This window comes from Lontra canadensis, unplaced genomic scaffold (assembly GCF_010015895.1).
Source record: "Lontra canadensis isolate GAN:19392208 unplaced genomic scaffold, GSC_riverotter_1.0 scaffold10, whole genome shotgun sequence".
In the NCBI taxonomy this organism is placed as follows: Eukaryota; Metazoa; Chordata; class Mammalia; order Carnivora; family Mustelidae; genus Lontra; species Lontra canadensis.
The window spans coordinates 18,499,104-18,519,248 of NW_022631004.1; the positions used below are offsets into that span (position 1 = coordinate 18,499,104).

General features: G+C 37.2%; 1 protein-coding gene across 1 annotated transcript; it reads right to left on the bottom strand.

Annotated features, from left to right (window-relative positions):
- Positions 1-11,868: 11,868 nt before the first annotated feature.
- On the bottom strand, positions 11,869-16,858 carry ADAM29 (ADAM metallopeptidase domain 29). Its single transcript, XM_032855920.1, has 2 exons — positions 16,804-16,858; positions 11,869-14,473 (listed from the first exon to the last, which is right to left on the bottom strand). Exon 2 carries the CDS (start codon positions 14,337-14,339, stop codon positions 12,054-12,056), a length of 2,286 nt encoding a protein of 761 aa, XP_032711811.1. The 5' UTR covers positions 14,340-14,473; positions 16,804-16,858; the 3' UTR covers positions 11,869-12,053.
- Between the last annotated feature and the right edge of the window lie 3,287 nt (positions 16,859-20,145).

Here is a 20,145-nt window from a genome sequence, read left to right on the forward strand (position 1 = left end):
TGAACCCACAGTGGTAGAATTGATGGAGTCTAGAGCCAGTCTATAGGTATAAGAGGTAAAATAGGAGAACTTAACAAGTGGGAAACAGTGAAAAGTTTTTTCCCAGAAACTTGGGAAGTAATTTTTGAATGAGAATGAGACTTGTGGTTAACTATTTAATATGTAAGAGTTAGGACAGTGGAAAGTAATAATAAGAGCTAGGATTAGGGTTAGGCACGGGGTTAGGGTTTGTTAAACTTTAGGTGATAGTAAGATACAATGTGCAGCCATAGGTCATTTGTCAAAAATGAGTTTTAAAGCTTGAATAATCTGGGTTTTATATCAGTTGTCCACATGTTCACGAAACCCAGAATATAGGGCAAAATTATTGGTGGATAATACATTAGGAAATAAGACATCCAATTTTTTGAAGTTTGTGTAGGACTAATTGGGTAGTTGGTGTATGAATAGGAAAACAGGCTAAATAGTGGTTTAATGAAATGTCTAGCTATTAGGCTTGTGGTTTGGAAGTGGATTTGAGTAAGAGTGAACTGCAACCAGATGTCTGGTAGTATGGCATATGGGTATTCTGGGTACGGAAATCTTTTCTGCTGGTCTTTCCATGCTTTTCAGCTGTCAACTGGTAGTTTTATGTAGTAGAATTAGCTATGAATAAGGAGCTATCCATGGAGAAGTTTGATAGAGAAGTGATTGTTGTTGCTTTTTATGAAAGGGAAATTCCAAAAATGACAGGAAAATAATTCCAGAGAAAAAAAGTCAAAGAACATAGAATCAAGATTTACCAAAAAAATAAGCAAAAATGGGCACACAATCTAAGAGATGATAGGCCTTTAATTAGGTATCTTTCAATTTTATATTATTATTGTATTCTATTATGCTATATATATTACATTATATATTATAATATATAACATACAATTAATATATATTATATTATAAAATGATATATAATTTACATATTTATGTTATCCACTATGGGAAGCAGATTTGATTAGTCTTTTTTAGCTCTCTTATAGCCAAATTCAATATCTTATGTTTTTTCAACTACATCAAGAGTTTTTACTTTAAACAATCTCACTTTAATGATCTGATGAAGCCTGTGGGTATTTCCCTAGATAAATAAAAATAAAAATTTTATATGTAAAATATTGAATTTAATTTTACAAATTTCTAATGTGTATCTTTGCCCCATCCCCTCTGTCTAAATTTGAGCTCCATATTATTAAAATTTTCTTGAGATGTACAGTCATTTAGGTTTCCCAAGTTTGTAGCACCATGTGTGCACATTATGTGTTACACTTTATTGAAAGAAGAAAGCAACAAATCACTATCACTAGCCAGACATTGTACTAAAAACAGATTTCATTTTCACAAATATGTGGTAATACAGTTTTGTTACTGAGATGATTTTCTGTTTCTATATTTCACACAAAAGATGTATATGTATTTTTATTTATGAAATAAATGTGGTTTATTGTCAAACCTAGGACAGTGGTTATCTTGCAATCTTATAAATGCAGGCTTTGATGTCTTGCCACTATAAACAATATTAACTTACCCAAAGCCTTCCTCCTTCCTTCTAAGATTATTGATTTCCTTTGCATTTCTGAAGGAACTTTATTTTACCTTCAGTGTATGCGGATCTCCAGCTGTTTGATTTCTTTCCATTTTACATGGCTAAAGGTTTTTAAAATTCTGTTGTTCTTAAGAGCAGAATCAAAGATAAACATATTTGAGTAACATCCATCACTAACCCAATATACTCCCTCTTCAAATACTGCTGTTTTGTGTTGATTAGAGAATGAAGGTACCATTATAGTAGCTACCAATATTTGTGAAAACAGCCGATCCCTTGATCTTTGCAGTTTCATAGTCCTAGATGAAAAGAGGATCTCAGGAAAGAGACAAGATAATAAATAATTTGTTACATGGAATCATATATCACAGACATTGAGAAGAAAATATGTAATTTTTATCTCTCTCTTGAGTAATGCCACTAAATAATTCCTTAAAAAATGAAAGGAAGACATATGTATTGGTAATTATACCTAGCCCATATGTGTACATCAAGAATTCTTCATCAAAACATGATAGGTATTCACCTTTCCATTAAGAACACTTTGTTTCATATATTTATTGTGGAAATGTTCATATGTATTCATATATTTAGAAAACAGTATAATGGATCCACACGTGTCCTTCATCTAAGTTCTGTAACTATCAGCCTATGATCAATCACCATAATTTTGTACACCCAGTCTCACCTTTCCTTACTACTATTTAAGACAAAATGCAGTGCACTATAATGAGTCATGTCTTGAGCCCAACATGTCCCCATTTTAACCCATTCACATACCTTTTTCTTCCTCCTCCAGCTCATATCTCCCCCACCGTTGTCTTGTCTCTGTCCTTCATCTTGTTTTTTTTTCTTTTAGTGCTGCTACTCTAAAAATGTAACTTAGCAAGAGAACAGATTAAAGGTCAGCACCACATCCAGCTTAGAGGGAAGAAACAGAACAGTGATGCTTCCTGACCTGCCCTCTTTTGCTCTCATCAGTGGCTGAATATGGTGGCTCCACAGTGGTTGTGGGAGAGGCCCTGGTACATGTAAGGCTCTCTTTCTGTGTTCTGGCTGGGGGTGTGTCAGTTCCTTTCTGGATGGTTCCAGGTTGGGCACCCCTATTACTTTGACACCCAGAAGTGTTGATCCCTTGAGACATGACACTGGCATGAAGACTCCAGGCTTGTTATCTTACAGCCTGCATTTTGGAGACCAGAGGCACATACTCCACATGAAGATCAATAAACATTTTTTTTCTGTCCAGAAACCTCCCAGTGTTTACCTACACAGACCTCTCCTTGAGGATCAGCTTTTAGTCCTGAAGGACTCCTGCTATCACAGTTATGTGGAAGGGGACACAGAATCCCTAGTTGCTCTCAGTACCTGTTCCATGGGCTTTTGAGCAATATGATAGACAAATGACATTGCTTATGAAATCTAGCCCAAAAGACCTTCCACCACATTTGAACAGCTGATATATAATATCAACAGTGAGAAAACACAATTCCAGCTTATGAGATGTACATTAACAGATGAAGAAATAGCACAACAGTTGAAGTTTCTAGAGAGTGATAGCTCCATTTTGATCCAGAGTGGGCATAAAGATTAGTGAATCACAAGTGGTTTCTTGAATTGGCAGTAGTGATAGACCACAGTTGGTATGTTTGGGGTAATATCTCAAATGTGCAGAATACAGCGCACCTTGTTATCAATTATGTAAATCAGTTTTTTAAATCACTGGATCTTGCTATGATTTTAATAGGAATTGAGATATGGACTACATAAAACCTCCTTTCAACTGATAACATTGAACCTCTTGAGTAGCATTTTACAAATGGAAGAATGGCGCCTTTGGCACCCGTTTGCCTCATGATCTTGCATTTATTTTTGTAAAGAAAACCTATGCTATTGACATTAGCATGACCTATATTGGAAGTGTGTCTAATATACTCTCAATGTGGAGTCATTAGTTTCACACAAGAAAACTTGCATGGTTTTGCATTTACAGTGTCGCATGAAGTGGGTCATTCTCTGGGTATGCTAGATGTGATAACACTTATAAATATGGGAATGAGAGGTGCATAATGTTCCCATAGAGAGTGACAACAACTAACCTCAGCAACCACAATTATGCTAAGTATTGAACACTGTGGCAGAAAAAAAGTGTTTGTACATTTCAATAACTCCAGACAGAATCTCCAAGTATACATGCTGTGGGAACTGTGTGGATGAAGAGGGAGAAGAGTATGACCATGGCTCCTTAAACATGTGTACAAAAGTTCCATGCTGTCAGTCAAAGCCACTCTGAGTCCTGGAGCTACTTGTGCTTTGAGGCTTTGCTGCAAAGACCTCAAGATCATGCCTTCAGGTGACCTGTGTAGAGAACATGCAAATGAATGTGACCTTCCTAAGTGGTGCGATGGGAAATCTATCAGTGTCTGGAAGATATGTCTGTACAAGGTGGAATGAACAGGAAATAGCTACTGCTATGAAAAGAGATGCAATATTCATGATGAACATTGAGGAGAATGTTTGGCAAACAGGCCAAGCATAGAAATCAGAGTCGCCATAACTAATGAGCATCCAAGGTGACCATTGGGGTAACTGTGGTAGAAATGGTTCTACATCTGTACAATGTAACATATCAGATATCAGATATCCTGTGTGGGAAGGTTCAGTGTCAGAATATGACAAAAATTACTCTTCTGAGTGATCATTCTTTATTTTTTAAAGATTTATTCATTCATTTATTTATTTATTTCACAGAAAGAGAGAGAGAGAGAGAGAGAGAGAGCAAGTGGGTGGAGGGGCAAAAGGAGAGGGAGGCAAACAGACTCCCTGCTAAGCAGAGAGTCTGAAGATGGGCTCAATCCCAGAACCCTGAGATCATGACCTGAGCTGAAATGGAGTCAGAGGCTTCAGCAACTGAGCTACCCAGGTGGCCCTTCTGAACAATCATTATACTGTACATTCTACTCATCTTAATGGCATTACTTGCTGGGGTATGGACTACACGCTGGGATATTAATACCTGATATTGGTGCAGTGATAGATGGTAGGGTGTGTGCAGAGCAGATTTGCATCCAAAGGAAGTGTATCCCTATGTCACATCTGGCAAGATCTTACTCACCTGAGACCTGCAATATGATCAGTGTTCGTAACAACAGACATCACTGCCATTCCAAGCATGAATGGAACCCTGCTGACTGTGTGGTAGAAGGCTTTGGAAGTAGTAGAGATAGTGGCAGCCCCTCACAGAAAGAAGAACAAGATACAAAGGAAGTTTTACGTGATACTACTTGGGATAATTCCATTTTGCTTCTTATGTGGTTTATTACCCTTGCTTTTTCTAAGAAATGAAGAAAAGGATGAGAAAAAAGAGCAGAATGTTCCACTTGCTCCAACTTCACTAGAGAAACAAAACCAGAACACTCCACCTGCACAATCTTTAGTATAGAATCAATATGGTTCATAGTTCACCTAAGAAAGTAGGTCAAGGAGTTTCAACTTAACCTAAGAAGGAAGGGCAAGAAGTTATTTTAAAAAAGAAACTCAATTCCAAATGAACTTTCCTATGTATTAAGTTTTAGTCTCCTGGCAACAGAAAAGTTACAGCATGTGTCACAGGTTAATGACAGAAAATCCTAATGAGTTTTTATCATTGGGAATCATAAATGTTAACCATTAAAAATTAGTGAACTACATAGTTCCTACCATATTTCTACTTATTTTAAGCAATTTTAGTGGTTAGTTTTTCATGGAATTAATCTCTTCATGTTCTTAAGCAAAGCACACCTCATGGATGCTGTGTGTGTGCGTGCATGTGTGCGTGTGTGTGTGTGTGTGTAACTTGTCTTTCATTTTCACACATCCTTCCTTTTTGAATTCTACTTTGTCTCAAAGGGAATGGGAACCTATAAATTGTATTTCTTCTCTGATGGACTTCTTCCTGTGTGCAAACTGGGGGACTGGAGTGACTTTGGAAACCTGGGAAATTTTTGGATTGGTCTACACAACAGTGTTGCTTCATTAACAGCTTTCACCTTGGCATCAACAGTCATTTTCTTTCTGTACAATATTTATATAGATATGTAGATGATACATAGATGGTAGATAGATGATAAATAGAATGTGTGTGTCTCTGTGTGTTTATATATACAAAAGCAATTTTCAGAACCAACTGATAATTATCAGAAGTAGAGATACTAGCATTGCTATCAAGTGTCCTTCCTTGCAGTTCTAGACTCTAAGCCTCTGAGTCCTCCTCCAAATCCCTGAAGCTCAGAGCCACTTTGGAGAACCCTTTCCCCAGAGGTCAGAGTTCTAGATCCATGGGACCTACTCCAAAGGTGTGGCTCCAATAAGCACACCTCCTCCTTTTGATCTCCAGTCTTCAGGGCAATGGCTGCACTTCCTGTTAGGAAAGCATGGCTTCTCATGGAGGGCTTTACTTATTGTGATTGAATTCTGACTGATAGAGTACTTAGAGTTGGCCCAGGTGCAGGACATCTGCTGAAGGAAAGAGAAATCCCAAGTGTCTTAGTTACCATAGAGGGTTAGATAGACTCTCAACATTGACACCAAGGGCTCTAATTCATTATCAGATTTCCCCAAGTCACAAGAGCTTAATCTGAGAGCTCTGTGGAATGCTGGTGAGCTCCTTTTTGAAATTTCTCAAAGGCACCGATCCCCAAAATCATGTTGTATTTTGAACACAAGAGGAACACAAAAGGAGGCTTATCTCAAGCAAAGGATGTCTCTCCCTGTAACACACTTAATCTGATTTTGATCTTGCATGTGGCAAGAAGTAGAGGCTGGGGTGTGAACCTCTTGGTGATAGAGCCCAACCATCCATAAGCTTTAGAGTTGCGAAAATGGAGTCACATAAACTCACAACTGAAAGCCCAGCAAATCCAAGCCTGAACAACATAAGGAAAGGAGAATTAGCCCAGAATTTACTAAAAGTCATTCACCTTTGACCTGGTACAACCTATGATTCGATACAGGTAATAAGCTCCTCAGCCTGTCTTCCTAACAGAGGAAAGAGAGAAAACTTTGGGGTCACCTAGAGCAGTTATGGGTGTCTTATACACAATTCCTGCACACAATAAAAATTACCATACATGCTAAAAATCACAATTCATGACTTATTGCTAAGAGAAGAAAAAAGGAAAAAAAAGAAGGAAGAACATTAAGTATGACCCAGATAGTAGAGCAAGAGTACATGAAAAACAAAAATTAAAAAATAAAACAATGATAACATTTAAAATGGAAGAAAAATATACAAAATATAACAAATGTAGACTATGCTCAGTATGTTGGAATCTATACAACAATTTCAAGTAGATATTATAGAACTAAAACATACAATACATAATAGGCAATTCAATGAACGGTTTGAACAGTGGTTTGGGCATATCAGATTACAGAATTACTCATCTGGAAAACGTCAGTGGAAAAATCCCCACACTCCTGTATGCAGAAAAATTAAAGCAAAATACATTTGAAAAGTTCTAGCATCCCTAATTTGGAACCCAAAAAAGTAGCAAGAGAGATGTGAACAGAAATGATGTTTAACAGCTTATTTTTAGCAATTTTTTTTTTAAAAAGGAAGACATTGTTTCACTATGGGTCACTTATTTCTAAGAGGCCTGGTCAATATTTCTTTCTCTTTTTTTTTTTCTTTTGTTTGTGAGATTCTTAATAATCTATTTTCAAAGCATTCTTTATTCTGCCTGCAGGGAAGTCTGCTGATCTCTTCTAATCATTTTTTTGATATTATTTATTTCATCTCAAGATTTTCCATTTGTTTCTTATCTATGTGTTCTGATTTCTCTTCAGATATATGGCTTATGCTAGGACACATGTTTAATTAGAATAGGTGGAGATTTTGTCTGTTTTAGTTCATAGAATGTTTTTAAACATAAAAAAATGAAATTAAAAATCAAATGGAAAAACAAATGGTGAAATCAACTAGGAAAGTCATTTTACAGAATGAAAGTGAATCTAATTATAGATATGTAATGGGAAGTGTACTGAGACAATACACAAGGAAGAAGCTGAAGACATAAAATTAAAAAGTCAGGGCGAGTGACTCAGATGGTTGAGTTTCTGACTCTTGATCTCAGCTCAGTTCTTGATGTCAGGGTCATGAGTTCAAAACCCTATTTAGGCTGCATGCTTGGCATGGACCTTACTTAAAAATTAGAAGTAATTAAAAAATAATTAAAATCCATGCACTGGGTGACATATGTAAGTGATCAATCATTAAATCCTATAACTATTAACTGGAATTTCAATAAAAAATTGGAAAAAAAATCAGCAAACAAACAAATAAATACATCCATACTGTGGGTAAAATAGTGTGACCAATAATAATAATGATAATAAAGTAAATCCATGCTCATTTAGCTGGAATTTTTCTTTTCTTTTTTTTTTTCTTTTTAAAGATTTTATTTATTTATTTAACAGAGAGAGAGTGATCACAAGTAGGCAGAGAGGCAGGCAGAAAGGGGGCAGGAAGCAGGCCCCTGCTGAGCAGAGAGCCCGATGAAGGGCTTGATCCCAGGACCCTGAGATCATAACCTGAGCCAAAAGCAGAGGCTTAACCCACTCAACCACCAGGCACCCCTAGAAGGAGCTTTTCATTAATTAATAGCACCAATGTTTTGAAATAAAAGAGGAGGTTGACAGGTCGACTTGGGAAAGCAACTTATTATAAAATGTAATTTCTCTAGTGATGTGTATATTATTTAAATTTTGTTGAGCTACAGTCAATGATTAGCTATTATTCCAACAATTAGTAAATCTTATTTACTCTAAATTCATAATAAGTCATTCTTTCTACCACTAGTCAGCAACAATTTTCAAGCAACTGAGTAACACAGTTACATAATGGAAACTTAGAACATGAGAAAGAAAGGGAAGGTATAGTATTTAGAATGATTATGATCAAGTCTATAAATACTAAGAAAAAATTTATATGGAGATTTGATAACAATTTCGCTATTTGACTTATGGAGATGCTTACTTCAAAACACAACTGCCTGACCAATATTTTGACCTGAACTTTTTCATTAGTTGTTAAACTAACCAAATAAGAACTGAGTTATGAATTTTCATTTTTCTTTCTTTTCTTTTTTAAAATCCCACTTGATCATGGTGGATGATTTTTTTTTTTCAAAGATTTTTATTTATTTGACAGAGATCACAAGTATACAGAGAGACAGGCAGAGAGAGGGGGGAAACAGTCTCTCCGCCAAGCAGAGAGCTCGATAAGGACCCTGGGATCGTGACCTGAGCTGAAGGCAGAGGCTTTAACCCATTGAGCCACCCAGGCACCCTTCATTTTCCTTTTGATAGATTGATTCAATTCCTCTAGAGGTGGTGCATGTATTTCCTTGAGTGATGTAACTTTGGTATGTGACTTAACAACCTCTTTAATGGATTTTATTTACTTTTACCATGTTAATCTTATGACTCTTATTTCACTGGGCTAGAATTCTGTACTTAACTATACTACCTAGTATTCAAAGGAACATACGAGCACTGATTTCTTAGGACAAATTGTCATATTCATATTACAGTAAAATCCACATTTTTCAGATCATTTAGAATTAGTTTAACATGATTATTAAAAATCATAAAATTTATCAATGGATATACATAATAAAATGATAGCTAAGAAATTATAGAGTCTAAGTTAGATCATTGGATTGTATATTATATCAGAAAAAGCAGTAAATATTAAAAAGTTAAGTATTTAACCAAGAAATTAGAAAATAAAGCACTGAAGATACACGAACATAGAAAAGGACATGAATTTAGGTGGTGTAGGAATGTTGACCATACTGACTCTGCCTTTAGCCCTCCATCTTGTTCTTGTTTCTCCTCTCTTGGGGCTACATGTTCCAGGCCTCTTGGAGATTAATATACATGTAACTTAGAAAATACCTGCCTAGGCTGTGATCAGGAAAAGGCTTGCTCTAGTCCTCCATACATTTGTTAAAAATAACACAGTTTCTTTTCTTTTTTTTTTTTTTTAAGATTTTATTTATTTATTTGACAGAGGAGAGAGATCACAAGTAGGCAGAGAGGCAGGCAGAGAGAGAGGAGGAAGCAGGCTCCCTGCCGAGCAAAGAGCCAGATGCAGGGCTCAATCCCAGGACTCTGCCATCATGACCTGAGCCGAAGGCAGAGGCTTTAACCCACTGAGCCACCCAGGCACCCTGAGATAACACAGTTTCTTGTCTTCCTGACTCACAGGTGATACCCCAAGAACTCAAGGTCAGCTATCTGTTAGGTGCATGTGAACCCTTTGATCTCGTTACAATGTCTTCTGCATGTCTCCTTGTTCTATAATATCTATGGACTAAGGTCTAGACATTGCAGAGAATAGCTGTGCTCCTCTGTACTGCTGCACATCCGGTCCCCTCTGTCAGCCAGTTATCCTGAGTAAAACTCTGCATAAATTGTGTGGACTCACCTGTGTTATATTGAGGTCTCAAGGTGCCTTCTCAGTAGGGAGGACAGTCTCCCCTCCCCTACCTTCTAACTGGTACTGTTAAGAATTAATGGCTTTTATAGTATGAAAATCTTTGGAGATATTAAGAAAAAATGAAAGAGATAAACTATAGGACAAAAAATGAAGATAAGACAACAAATTCAAGGGAGAATAATACAATGTTGAACATATTGTTAAGTATGGAAACTTAACAATAGTAAATTTTAAATGCTGGGTGGACTTTTTTTTTTTTTTTTTGGAAGATGTGACATACACAGAAGTCAGTTTTAAACTCTGAACAATCAATAGTAAAAGAATTGAATTATTGGTGTAAAATCTACCACACCAAAACCAGAAACTCTAGTAGGGCTTACAGCCCTTTTTAGAATTGTTTTATCCTGCCTGAAATTTCAGTTCACCTATTCCATATTATTTCCTCAGCTCTCTGATGTCCTTAAAACATGGGTTAAAATAAAATTAGGATTTGGGCACCTGGGTGGCTCAGTTGGTTAAGTGGCTGTCTTAGGTTCGGATCAGGATCCCAGAGTCCCAGGATTGAGTCCCGCATTGGGCTCCCAGCTCCATGGGGAGTCTGCTTCTCCCTCTGACCTTCTCATCTCTCATGCTCTCTCTCACTGTCTCTCTCTCAAATAAATAAATAAAAATCTTTTAAAAGAAAAAAAAATAAAATTAGGATTTTCTAGGTGTTTTGTTTTTTGTTTTGTTTTGTTTGTTTTGTTTTTCCTTTGGAGAGGACACATGGTCTGTTAAGACTTAGATATCCTACATGGAATTGTAAATATCTTCTTTATCTTATTTTACAAGTGAAGTTACCGAGGGTTGAGTGGCAAGTACCATTTTCCTTTCTTTTGAGATTTTGAAGTAATTCTACCAGAGTATAAAATATGTCCCCAAGATGGTAAAGGCAGTGGTGTGAAAAATTCAAAAGCTTTTGATGTAAGACTCCTTCCTGTGTTTTCTGTTATTCTAAAGTTAGTACTCTATCAGTCAGAATTCAGGCACAACAAGCAAAGCCCTCTCTAAGAAGCCATGCTTTCCTAAAAGGAAGTGCAGCTATTGAGCCAAAGACTGGAGATCAAAGGGAAGAAGTGTGCTTATTGTAATCTACACCTTTGGAGTAGGTCTCATGGATCTAGGACTCTGACCTCTGAGGAGAGGGTTGGCCAAAGTGGTGGTGAACCTCAGGGATCTGGTGAAGGGCTCAGAGGCCTGGGATCTAGAGCTCCAAGGGCAAGACTCTTTATAGTTGTGCTAATATCTCTGAGGCTGACAGTACTGTTGGCTCTGGGAATTACCAAAAAAAAAAAAAAAAAAAAAAAAAGTGTGTGCATATATATTATAGCTATATGTATATGTATATATATAGTATATCATATCATTCTGTCCTAATCTGTACTACATTTATATCTGTATATGGTAATATAAAGATTGTAAGGCGCTTCCTTTGCCAGGGTGAGAGTCAGTGAGGCAGCTCTGATATGAACAACATTCAAAACATTTCCCATGTGCAGTTTCCCTCTAGCGTCTACTATTCGTGGTAGCTAAAAATGGAGGACTCGCAAAGGAGAAATGTGATTTGTAGTTTCCTATTCCCTGTGTATGAAAGCAGATTTCAAAGGGAAAGGTTGTTTGGAATTGTCAGACAGCAAGCTAAACACACACACACACACACACACACACACACACCCCTCCGAGGGCACTGCCATTGCTCAGGAAACGCAGAATAATTCCATAAAAATTGCTGAAATTGCCTAAAATAATGGAAAAGAGAGCTGTGCTGAGAATTAGTATATTTTGCTTATTGTTCAATGGCTAGTGTGTATGATCCCAAGTGATAAAAAAAAATCTCAGGGATTTTCTGTCAGTGATCTGTGGTATAAGCTGTAACATTTTTCCTGCCAGGGGACTAAAATTTATCAAATGGGCAAATTCATTTGGGTTGGGTTTCCTTTTGGAAATCATAACTTTTTAGTTTTCATTCTCAGGTGCAGGTGGATCACTCACATCTTGATTAGTTACAGGTGGCTCATTCTGCTGTGCATTGGGTGCATGTGGAACATTCTGCTCTTCTTTCTTATCCTTGTTCTTCCTTCTCATAAAAAACGAAATTAACAAACAACATAATAAAGCCAAAAAAGGCATCAACCAAAATAATAACTGATAAGTCTTCTGCTCCTGCTTCTGTGACACTCCAGTCTTATTTCTTGTTGGGGGTGGACCACTGTCAACACTGCCTCCTGTGCCTCTTACCTGGCAGTCAGGGGGGTTCCACTCATTGCCACAATGGCAGTGATGTCTATTGTTGCAGATCCCATTCCTACTGCAGGTCTCGGGCGAACAACTGGTTTTCAAATATGCCAAAGGGATACACTTCCTTTGGACACAGATATGGTCTTTACCACACTCTGTACCATCTTTCACTTCACCAAGATCAGGCAAGGGCATCCCATGATGGAAGTCTATACCCCAACAGACATTATCGTTGAGGTGAAGCCAATGCAGAGTAGAATGGTCTCTCAGAGTGGGGATTTTTGCCACATCCTTACACTGCACCCTCCCACACAGGGTATCTGAGGTGTTACATTTTGTAAATTGATGGCCCTTGAGACCACAGTTACCAAAACGGTCTCCTTGAATATTCACTGTACTGTAGCAAATCTGACTTGCACTCTTGGCATTTGGGCCAAAAATTTTGCTACACAGTTCATCACGGATATTGCATCTCTTTTCATAGCAGTAGCCACCCCCTGGGCATTCGATTCCATCTTGCACATACACATCTTCTGGGCATTGATAGGATGTCCCATTGCACCACTCGGGAAGATCACATTGATTTGCCTGTTCTCTACATAAAGCACCTGATGGCATGAATTTGCAGTCTTTGCAACAAAGCCCAAAAGCACAAGTAGCCCCAGGACTCAGAGTACAGTCTAACTGACAGCATGGATCTTTTGTACACAAGTTTAAGGAGCCACAGTCACACTCTTCTTCTCCTTCAACCATGCCATTCCCACAGCGTGTAAACTTGAAGCTTCTCTCTGGAGTGGGTGGGTAGAAGATACATCTGGATCCTGCAGAGGTGTGCCAATATTGAGCATAACTGCAATTGCTGAATTTGGTTGACCATGGCTGTGCTGCATACATTATGCACCCATTGTCTGCACATTTACATGTTTCCTCATCATGCCCCATACCCAGAGAATGACCAAGCTCATGTGACACAATGAATGCAAAAAACCCCAAATCATCACTTGTGAAGGTATCCACTGCACAATTAGTATTGTAGTTACATATTGATCTGACATAAGATATACCAAATGTACCATATCCTCTTTTTACAAAAACATGGGCAGCATCGTGGGGCACACGGATGTTAAAGCCTTTTTCCTTCCAGGCACAAAATAAATTCATGAGTACACCCATGTTCTTTATTTCCACAGGGTTTCCTTTAGTCCAGACCTCTATTCCAACTAAACTCACATCAGTATTTAAGGGTTGATAGAAGGTATTTACATGGTTCATAGTTGTAATCACTTCCAGTTCCACAGCTGTGACATTATATTCACGATAAGCGTATCGATGGTAGTCTACCACCACTGCCATTTCAACAAATCTCTTGTGTGTCCACAGACCTCCATATCCACTTTTCAAAGTAGAATTATTGCTTTCTTGAAACTTCATTTGTTGTACTATTTTTTCATCTGTCAACCCACACCTCATGAGTGGGAATTGTTTCTCCTCATCATATATCTTAAATACCAGATGTTCAAATGTGGTAGAAAGGCTTTTGGGCAAAATCTCATAAACGATGTGATTTATCTGTAATATTCCTTGAAAGTTCCCAAAACAGGTACTCAGAGAAACCAATGAATCCGGATGCCCCTCCACGTAACCATGGTAATAGCAATCTTTCTGGACAAATGGCTGGTCTTCAAAAAGAGCACCCTGGTCTGTGTATGTGAACACTGGGAAGTTTTTGGACAGCAAAAGCTTCTTGACCTTCATATGGAAAACATGTCTCTGGCCTCCAAGATGCAGACAGTAAGAGATCCAGCCTGGAGGCTTCTTGACACTGCCAGTGCCTGTCATCCTCAAAGGAATCACCACTTCTGGGGGACCATGGCGATAGGAGTATCCAATATGGGACCATCCATAAAGGAGCAGAAACCCCCTCAGCCAAAGAATGGGGACAGTGATCCTCACATGTACCAGGACCTCACCCACAGCCATTCTGGAGCCACCATATTCAGCCATTGGTGAGAACAAACCAGAGCAAGCCAGGAAACATTACTCTCTGCCTCCTCCCTCTGAGCTGGATGTAGGCTGATAAATAAAGTGTTGATATTTAAGATCTGTCTTCTAGCCGTCACACCATCAGAGCAGCAACACTAAAAGAAAAAAGAAGGGCAGAGACAGGGGTGGGAGATAAAAGCAAGTCAAGGTGGAGGGTAAAGAGAAGGCTATGAGTTAAAATGGGTTAGTGTTTGGATCATGGCTCAGTATACTGCATTGAGTTTTCTCTTAATGGCAAGGCAGAGTGGGACTGTGTGAACAAAACAGTGGTGATCAGCCATAGGTTGACTCTAGATGAAGGACACATATTGATTCTTATACTGTTCTGTAAATATATGAATGTGTGCCAACATTTTCACAGTAAATACTTAAAACAAAACGGTATTAATGGTAGCATGAATACCTATCATGTTTTAATGTAGCAGTCTCAATTTATACATATGGGCTGGATGTGAATATCACTATATAGGTCTTCCTTTCACTTTCAAATGATAAATTATTTAGTCACATACATTACTCAGGCAAGATGTAAAGATTACTCACATATATTATTATTTTTTCTTATTGTCTGTAATATATGCTTCCATGTGACAAATTATTAATTATCCTGTCTCTTTCCTGTATTCCTCTTTTCATCTAAGCCTGTGAAACTGCAAGAACCGAAGCATCAATTGTTTTCACAAATATTGGCATCAAAACCTGAATTTATAAGATTGCAAGATAACCTCTTCCTGGGTTTGACAGTAAAATGTATTTATTTCATAAATAAAATTACATATACACATTTTATATGAAAAATAGAAGCAAGATAATGGTGCAACCCATTCAGAAATATAAATGAACATATATGTTATGAGACTAATGGTCTGGAGATATTAATGGTCTTAAGTTTGGACAGAGTGCTTGGGCTAAAGCTACACATTAAAAATTTGTAAAATTTCAATATTTTATATATACATTGTTTATTTTTAGTATCTAGTGAGAATAGCACAGTCTTTATGAGATCATTAAAGTAATATGAATGCTTGAGGTAATGAAACTAAGAACTCTTTCTCTGGTTGAAAAACCAGAAAAGTGAAGTCAACTATTTATCTATTTGTCTATTTGTATTTATCTAATGTAAACTGATCAAATCACCTCCCATAGTAGGTAACGTAAAAGTAAAAGATGCATGATTAAGGACCGATTATCTCCTACTCTTTATACCTGACCTCTTTTCTGCAGAATCATTGTGTTACCTATGGAAACTTCCTTTCATAAAAAACAAAGATCTCTCTACTCTCACTTTCTAAGGGAAAGTTCCTTATTCCTACTTCATTTTACTAAACATACCAGTCAACAATTCAAAGCCAGACAGAAATATTTTCATTCTCAGTATTCTTGTATGGCATGCAGAACAGATGACTGGTCCCAGTTTCCACTGATTGCCGAAACCACTTCCAAACCACTAGACTGGTAGCCATCTCATTAGATCACTATTTAGCTTGCATTATTACTCATACACTAACACCCACATCAATGCTACATAAACCTCAAGAAATTAGGTGTCTGATTTTTTTTTAAGATTTTATTTATTTGACAGAGATCACAAGTAGGCAGAGAGACAGGTAGAGAGAGAGAGAGAGAGAGAGGAGGAAACAGACTCCCTGCCAAGCAGAGAGCCAGATGTGGGGCTCGATCCCAGGACCCTGGGATCATGACCTGAGCCCAAGGCAGTGGCTTTAACCCACTGAGCCACCCAGGCACCCCAAGTGTCTGATTTATTAATGTAATTTTACCCACATTTTAGAATTGGTGAGCATGTGGACAACCCATGTAACACCTAGTTTATTTTAGTTTATAACTCATTTTCAACATTTAGCCATTGGTCTATGGCTAAGCATTTTATTTTGGTATCACCTGTATCTAATTATCAAACTCTAACTGTAATCCTAACCATAACCCTACTCCTAACCCTTATCATCCTCCATTGTTCTGATTCTTACATATTAAACCATTAACCACAACTCTTATTCTTATTCAACACTTAATTCCATTCTTAATAACCATTTTCACTAATAATGTGGTAAAGTGCCATAATGGTACAGAGACTTCCAAGTAGATGGTCATATATCATCTTTTACAATTCATTTTTTACCTTTCCCAAGGCTTTATCAAGTATTAACTCTATTTACCTGCACTCTCACTCCCATTTATAGTCTATCAGTTTTTCTCAAACTATCAGTTATAACCCATTAAAAATACAATTTTGTTCATTTAACCAACTAAAATAGACCAGAATAAGACATAATCCAGGTCACAGATCCTCTTGAAGATTAAAAAATTGGCAAAGAATCATGTGATGTGTATGTTTGTGTGTGTGTATATACATATGCACAAATACTAGTGCTTCTCTCCTTTATAGCTAAATTCTTGAAAGACTTACCCACAGTAGAATAAATGGTTCCCACTATCTTTTTTAAATATAGCCCTATCATAGATAGAGGTAGTACAAACTACCTCTTTATGTACAAAGACTTTGATCTGCAACTTTTTATAAAAAAGAGAAATAACAATCCCCTCCCTTTCTTCTATCATTAGATTGTGTTCTAGATTGAACTGCTTAGCAACAAGACTTTCTCAATTCTAAAGACCATGGCAACTGGATAAAAGTTCTCCTATTCTGGCTCCATCAGCTCCATCAAGTTTCATCTCTTAATTACTCTTCAATATGAATAGATAGGACTGTATTTTTTATCCCTATCTTATGTGCTCCCTGCACACAGTAGAAGCACTTTATCTTCAGAACTTTTGCTCATACTGTTGTCCTGGCCCCATACTATTTTCTCAGCATTGAACCATATTATGGAATACTTGAATTACCTCAGGTTCCAGAAAGAAGTTTGAGCCTATTTAAATCATTTTACAAGTATACAAACATCAGTAGCCATCTGTAACTTTATTAGATTAATGAATAACTCAGAGATATTTTATATCTACAAATAAAGTGTTTCATCTGTTAGGGAGTATTGTTAGCAAGAAAAGGCAAAATAATATTTGAAAAAAAGAGAGCGATGAATTAAATATAGTGCGGGTGGTGATGTCAGCAACATGGTGGCATAGATACTGCTCATTTATCCCCCCTCCCATTTTTTTAAACAATGAATTAGACATCCATACATTAAAAAAGAGGACCTCAGCACCTGGGAGGAATCCAAGAGAACCTTTGCTCATCTGTGCATCAGTATAAACAAACAAGACCTCAGTAAGAATGGATCCAAGGGAGTAAACCTGTCTCTCCTCCACTTGCTTTGGTCAAGGAAAAAAATCTGGAATGTGCTGTCTGGACAGAAACACACAGGTGAGATAAAATTTATAAAAGTCCAGCCTGTCATAGTGGAGATTTCAGCATTGCCATTTGAGCAGAATAAAAATGACTTTGGAAGCAGTGGACAAAGAGGAACTCTACTAAAGCTGTCCCCCTCCCCAGGTGACACTGCATAGGACTAAACTCTCTGTCAGTGGTTACAGAGATGTTCCTCACAGAGATGGTAGAAAGAGGTGACTTCCCCAAGGAGAAGTTGGAAAGTAGTGGGTGATTGTTGGGTTAATCTACTTGTGGGGGTCAAAACTGGAGAAAATTGTTTCTTTTCAGCAGGACTGATTTGTGAGAATGTACCTCCATGACGAGCAGGCAAAGAAAGGAAAGAAAGCAGACAATAATTTCAAAGATCCTGAAAAGAATACAGTGTCAATGTGGATTCAGGACTTCAGCAGGAAATCTTCCCACAAGCTTCTGGCAGTACCCTGCTGGAGAATATCCCTACCAGCCTGCAGGCACCCTAATTAGAAGGATAAGATTAAAGGTGTTGTTTGGTAAAGTTTAGTTAACTGTTTGCCTTTCTTTTTATAACAGACTATATATTTCATCTTTGTACAAGTTTTACTCAGCCATAAAAGAGGTATTATTTACAGATATTTGCATATTATTTGAATATGTTGAAATCCTAACCACCAAAGGTATTGGTATGAGTAGGTGAGGCTTGGGAGGTAAATTGGTTATAAGGATAAGCATTCATGAATAGGGTTAATGTTCTAGTAAAGAAGAGCTCATAGCTAGCCCCTTCTGTCACGTGAGGATACAAGAAGGGCCCTCGCTCAACCATGTTGGCAATCTGGTCCCTGACTACCAGCCTCCAGAACTATGATTGAATAGACAGATAAATAGACAGATACTTGTAAGCCATCTAATCTATGGTATTCTGTTATAACAATTTGAATGGACAAAATTAGTTTATGGATTTTGTGTTGACTGGTGAGAAGAGTTGAGAACTATTTTTAGTCAGTGAAAATATATGTTTGTTGGGTCTTTATTTGAATTTTTTTTTGTTTATTTAGATGTTAGTCACAAAAATTATAATCACATATCATAGTTTAGGAACTTTGGGCCAAGATAAAATTCTCAAACAGAGAAGTAAATCAAAGTTAACATGTTTGGTTCTTACTAAATAGGAGCAACTGGTGGGGAATGTATGCCCTCTTTGGACACAAAATCTCTTCTGTTGGATATACAGCAATGGGCAAATACTCTAATTTTTTGCAAATTCCTGACAGGATCAGAATATATCGAGGTAAAATATGTACCAAGCCAAAAATTTAGATCTCTTTGCAAGAATTCCATATATCAAGCATTATGGAGATTTTGAAGTATTAGATGCCTTTGAGTTAGAATTTATTTAATGTTTTGGATAGTTTTGAATTTAAAACACTACTGGGTCCATACTTACCTTCCTAGAACTGTGTGAAATGAAGTAGAGCTTGAAGTGTTTATTTAATGAGAGGTTTATATGCTCCCTTAAGTGTGTTGACTACAAAATGAGATTTCTTTTTAATCCCCAGGGAGTATTAAAGATACTCTTTTACTGGAAAAACACAGTGTTATTTTCTGGGATGTGAAATAAAATGTAAACCTTAACCTTTTTGAAAAATTAAAAAGAAATTTAAATTTTCTTTATTTGAGAGAAAGAGCAGAAACAGGAGGAAGGGCAAAGGGAGAGGGAGAAGCATACTCCCCTCTGTGTGTGGAGCCTATTGTCAGGGATGGATCCCAGGACCCTGAGATCACGACCAGAGCTGGAGTCAGATGCTTAACTGACTGAGCCACCCAGACACACCTAAACTTTAAGTCTTTTAAATGGAAAATTTGAATTCTATTAGAGTAACAACAAGATAAAAATTAAAGTTTTTTTTAAATATTTATTTATTTATTTTAGAGAGAGAGAGAGAGAGAAAGAAAGAGGAACTAGTGGGGAGGGGTAGAGGGAGGGGGAGAGAGAATCCTGAGAAGACTCCCTGTTGAGCATGGAGCCTGACATGGGGCTCAACCCCAGGACCCAGAGATGATGACCTGAGCCAAAATCAAAAGTTGAATGCTCAACCATCTGAGCCACCCAGACACCCCAAAGTGTTTTAAATCACTGAAACAACTGGTTAAAATTCAGCTGTTATTGTGGAAATAACTAGAGATTCCAAGGCTTGTTCTGATTTCATCTTGCTGATAAAAGTTGTACACCTTACATTATTGAATATTCATATACTTTTGGGTAAAATTTTACCCACATTATGCTTATAAATGTTTGAGTTAGTTTATTCTGTCAGTTGTGGGTTTTACTTTGTTACATAGAGATTGGACAATGTTGATTATATGAGAGACACTGAGATAGTTGACATTTTGAATTGTGAGGTCAGTTTGATGTCTTTTTAACAATAAATCCTTTTTATTAAGAAA

Excerpts from the sequence above, each read along its gene's own strand:
- ADAM29 (XM_032855920.1), bottom strand. The coding sequence starts at position 14,339 with ATGGCTGAATATGGTGGCTCCAGAATGGCTGTGGGTGAGGTCCTGGTA.